The sequence below is a fragment of the Trichechus manatus genome, unplaced genomic scaffold (assembly GCF_000243295.1).
Source record: "Trichechus manatus latirostris isolate Lorelei unplaced genomic scaffold, TriManLat1.0 scaffold00185, whole genome shotgun sequence".
Lineage (NCBI taxonomy): Eukaryota > Metazoa > Chordata > Mammalia > Sirenia > Trichechidae > Trichechus > Trichechus manatus.
In genome coordinates this window covers 1,254,759-1,259,847 of record NW_004444121.1, presented here as the reverse complement: position 1 = coordinate 1,259,847, position 5,089 = coordinate 1,254,759, and the positions used below count along the sequence as shown (strand labels likewise).

The following is a 5,089-nucleotide window of genomic DNA, read 5'->3' as shown; positions in this document are numbered from 1 at the left end:
CCCCGCGCTCCGCCTCCTCCCCGCCTTCTGCCTTCTCCGTGTGCTGTGCCTTCTCTTGTGCTCTGCCTTCTCTCTGGAGTGCTTTAACTTGATCAGCTCCGGTGCTTCGCTCAGTTCTCAGCTTAGCTGCCACCTCCTTGTGGAGGAGCCTTTGGCTGCGTCCCTACTCAGAGGTAGGAGCCCTGCCTGGTGCTCCGTGACGCTCTGAGCATGCTCCTCCTCCACACCCCTCACTGCAGTTTCTCATTTGCTGCCTTGTCTGCCTTATTTAGCTGGGTCGTCATTTCTGAGCACAGAGTGTCGCCCACAGTAGGTCTTCAGCAGGCATTTGTTGGCTGAAGGAGCGATTGTTGCTGGAGGTGTGCGTTTGAAAGGCCGATGCTCAGAGCTGGGGTGTCGTGCAGAGTGAGACACAGGCCTGTGCTTGGAGTGAGGCTGTGTACAGGTGCCAGGATGGAGCATGGAGGAGAGGGTCCACCGAGAAGGTAGATGGCTCAGAGGGCTTCTCAGAGTCAGCGACCCTGAGACCTCAAAGGACAATAAGACAACAGGTGTTATCCAAGTGATGGGGGTGGGCAATGGAGGGGGGCAAGCAGGGGACAGAAGGGGCTCCAGGCAGAAAGAACAACTTGTACGAAGACCTTGTGGTAAGAGAGAACATTGTGTATTTGAGGGGACTGTGGGTGCTTCAGAGCCCTGGTGGCACAGTGGTTAAAAGCTCGCCTGCTAACCAAAAGGTCAGCAGTTCGAACCCAGCAGGCACTCCTTGGAAACCCTATGGGGCCGTTCTACTCTGTCCTGTAGGGTCGCTATGAGTCAGAATCGACGTGATGGCAATGGGTTTTTGTGTTTTTTTGGTGTATCCTTTAGAGTAGATGGTCTGAGGCTGGGGAGTTGCTGAAGGTCGATCTAGAAGAGCCTTGTGCATCCTGCTGCAGGACGCAGACTCTGTCCCAAGGCAGTTGTTGGAACAGGAGAGACTTAGTCAGTCTAGGGGTTCAGAAAGACCCCCCACCCCCGGCTGCTCTTGTGGAGAGTGGATAGGAGAGGGCAAGATGGAGGCGAGAGACCCAGGACAAAGCTTCAGTGACCATCCAGGGGGAGAACGACAGAGAGGGGACCACAGGTGTGGCTGGGGCATGGCGCAGAGGGACAGGTGAGCGAGGAAGCAGTGAGGGCTGTGGGCTTGGCTCGGCAGAGCACACGTGACTGCTCGGTGGGAGAGATGCGCAGTCAGAAGGGATGAGAGCCGCACCCACACCTGTCTGGTGATTGTTCTGGGCTGGACAGGGAGCATCCGTTCCTTGGTGTGCTGTGTGTGTGAGGTCGCAGGGCTGGCCTTGGGTTGTCAGACACAACAAGGTGTGCACACAATGTCTGCCACCAGGTTTTAGTTTATGGGACAGTCATTTTCAGCAGTGGGTAAGAAAAGGAAATTGATGGATTTTATTTTAGAGTTGCAAAAAGGAGGTGGCTTGACAGACAAAACCACATCTCCATTGGGTTTTGTAGAAAGAAAAGTACACATGGCATTAGGGCCAGATGTGGGTTTCTGGTGCGGGGGCGGGGGGGGAATGTTAACAAGTTAAATTAGATGGAATACTACTCAGCCAGTAGGAGAAACGAAGTCTTGATACACGCTACAGTATGGATGGAGCTTGAAGACATTATGCTGAGTGAAATAGGTCAGTCACAAACGGACAAGTACTGTGTGACCTCACATACCTAAAAAGACAAGGAAAGGGATACATATAGAGACCAGAGTTAACTAGTGGTTACCAGGGGCAGGAGGGAGAGGGGAAAGGGGGGTGAGTTGCATTGATTGAATTGATGGAAAAATTGCATTGATTAAGGGTAAGGTTGCACACTCGATTATTGTAATTGCCCTCCATCAGTTGTACACCTGTAAAAAGTTGAACTGGTAAAAGTTGTGTGATAGATACATTTACGACGACGACACACACACACACGCAAAGAGTAGCTGCTGAGGCTGCTTATGTACAACCAGACACCTCATGGGATTTGGTGCCTTGGTTTGGAGGTTTAGGGTCGTGGTTTCACGGGACATCCCAGTTAATTGGCCTAATAATGTGTTTAATGCTCCTTTTCTGCCCCCTAGTTCGTCAAGTAGTGCCTGGGACATAAAAACTTGCAGGCAGCCATCCAAGGCACAACAGTTGGTCTGTGTTTGCCTGGAGGAACAGAGGAGGAAGGAGAGTCAGGAATAGGAGGAGGATATGGAATGTGTGGCTAACTGCCTCCATGAACAACTGCCTTCTTTGCCATGAGACCAGAAGAACTGGATGGTGCCCGGCTACCATTATTGAACATTTTGATCAAAGATTCCATAGAAGAATCCTGATCAAAAAGGGAGAAAATGCAAAACAGATTTTGAAATTCTCATGGACTCCAGACTTTCTGGAGCCATGGAGGTTGGATGAACCCCTGAAATGAATGCCCTGTCTTTAAACCTTAAACCAAAAATATCCCCTGAAGTCTTCTTAAAACCAAACAGTAGTTTAGCTTAACTAGCAAAAAAGGTCTGTCTTGAGTATTATGCTCTTTTAAGACGGGGTCAGATTGACAACAGCAACTCCAAAGGTTAGAGAGAAAGCGTAGAGGACAGTAAGTTTATGTTAATGGAGGAGGAACAACTCAGGAAGAAGGGTGACTGGTTGCACAATGAAGAATGTAAGCAGTGTCACTGAATTGTACATGTAGAAACGGTTGGATTGGTGTATGTTTTGCTGTGTATATTCTCAACAACAACAAAATTTAAAAAAAGATAGTCTTTTGAGAAACGTACTTTAAAAAGAAGGAACTGTGAGTGCTGTAAAGTGGTGTTGTTTTAAGTTGAGAGACCAGTTTCAAACTGGCAGAAGGTGAAGGGGAGAGCCGACCGGGCCTAATTCGCCTGGAGGTAGTAGTGTGCTTCTCTGGCTCGTGGGTAACAGTTAAATATGAAGGCAGAAATGTTGTCACCCTAGGCATTTAGCTGTTGGGTATTGTTTAATTTTGTTACACAGTGAATGTTGTTTGTAATAATAACCTCTTGAAAATTTAAAAGCCATGTTAGTGTTTTGCTTAAACAATTTCAAGTGCTTATTCAACTGGTGGACTGTTTTTTTTTTTTTTTTGGTATTTTTCTGAAATGCTTGGAAAATTTGCTAATCTTATAGTATTTGTGCACTTGTGGCAGATTTGCCATATCACGGAGCAGTTATAACAACAATAATTGGCTCTTGAACTTTCATCTCTCAAGAGAAGATTTTGAAGCATTTGTCAAATGTTCATTAAGTCACATTATGTCCTGGAAAGGAGAATTGACTATCAGTCTCACTTTACAGATGGAGAAATTTGGAAAAGCAAATTAGAAAGGGATGAGATACTAGTTATTAAGTTGTGTGGAGATTTGTAGTTTACAAAGCCTTTCACAAGCACTTTTTCATCTGGACCCATTCACCCTTGTGGGATAGGAATACAGGTACTATTATCATCTCCGTTTTCCACAGGCTGAAATCAGAGTCTTCAGGGTTGAGTGTGGGGGCTCTGGGTGAGGACTAGCAAGCGACGGGGCTGGGATTCGAACTCAGGACTTCTGGAGAGGAGCCCTCTGCTCTCCTCATGACTCGGCTGCCTGCAGCAGTGGGCCTGAGACGCCCAGCCTTCTGGATGGCGTGAGGATTTCGTTTTGTTTTCCCAGGTTACCACACCACGGTCTTTGGCGTCTTCAGCGACTGCTTGTTAGACAGCCTCCCAGGAGTGAAGACGGGTGGCTCCTCGGTGGAAGTTATCCCTGCCCTGCCCCGACTGCAGATCAGCACGTCTCTACCCAGGTGCGCTGCTCACAGGACTCGGTGTCCAGTTCTGATGAGAGAGGGTGCTGAACATATTCTTTAGTTAGACTGTTTTTTGTTTATGGCACAAAGAATCCGAGTTAACTTGACCTTCTTAGGACCAGAAATGGGTGAAGGTTTTCTTTAACATGATCAGCTGTTAATATGCTTTGCTTAAAGTGAGTTGGAATAAAGTTGAAGTCTTTCTTACCAAAGCAGAATCAAATGTGAAATTCGCCTTTGGAATCATAATTTTTGTGAAAACGGTTCAGATTTTAGGAAATGTAAGAAAAACCTGATGTTTTAAAAATAGTTCTTCCTCTTCTTTTTTTTTAAGCATTGCTGTGGTTGTTAGGTGCTGTTGAATCGATTCTGACTCATGGTGACCCCGTGTGACAGAGCAGAACTGCCCCAGAGGGTTCTCTTGGCTATAGCATCTCTCCGAGTTGGAAGGGACCCAACAGCAACAGGTTTAATTTTTCTGGGAGGAGACTACCAGGCCTTTCTTGCCGCAGCACTGCTGGGTGGGTTTGAACCCCTAGTCTGTGGTTAGCAGCTGAGTGCTTCCCTGTTTGTGCCACAGGGCGCCTTTTTTCCCCCCTCTGTTAGCATTTTAGGATAAAGCGTAAAGAAGAAAAGGGGAAAAAAGATCTCAGGCGTCCCAAGGCAGTTACTGTTCGTACTTTGTGGTATTTCTTTCCTTCTGGTCTTTTATGCTTTTTTTTTTTTTGTTTGAGTAGATGAGATCATACTACATTATATATAGTATCATAGATGACTTTTTGCATAACAATATAGCAATATTTTTTTCTGCATGCTTTTACAAGTTCTTAAAAAGTTCAATTTAATAGGTTCGAGAAAGCGCATCACAAAGCTCTCTCAGCAGTGTATCATCGGTCATTCCTTTGCTACTGGAATTTGGGATGGTCTCAGTTTTTGCTCTTAGGAATAATTCTTAGTGGCTGTTTCTAGAAAGGTGTCTTGGGGTTTTCGGAAGTGTTTGACAGCCCAGACCTGTGTGGACTGAACCCTCTCCAGGCCCCAGGTGCTCAGGCCGTCACAGGGGACAGGAGTCACGGTCCCTGCCCGCTCAGCACGTTACTGTCAGGCGGGAGAGATGGACGAGCAGCCGCCTAATCACCGTCCAGTGTCGCTAGGACTCCGTGGGGTTCTGTGCAGCATGTCGTAGCGGGGGACAGGGGTCAGGGAGGTACAGTGCTGTAGGGGGGTCACGGGGGCTCGGGGAGGTACAG

The 5,089-nt window shown here is 47.3% G+C and overlaps 1 protein-coding gene across 1 annotated transcript in view; it reads left to right on the top strand.

Moving 5' to 3' along the window:
- Window positions 1–5,089, top strand: part of TRAPPC9 (trafficking protein particle complex subunit 9) — a 618,989-nt gene that overhangs the window by 137,428 nt on the left and 476,472 nt on the right. The window contains exon 14 of the mRNA XM_004387359.3: window positions 3,704–3,836. Within this exon, the coding sequence (XP_004387416.1) occupies window positions 3,704–3,836 (133 nt within the window). The remainder of the gene's footprint in view (window positions 1–3,703; window positions 3,837–5,089) is intronic.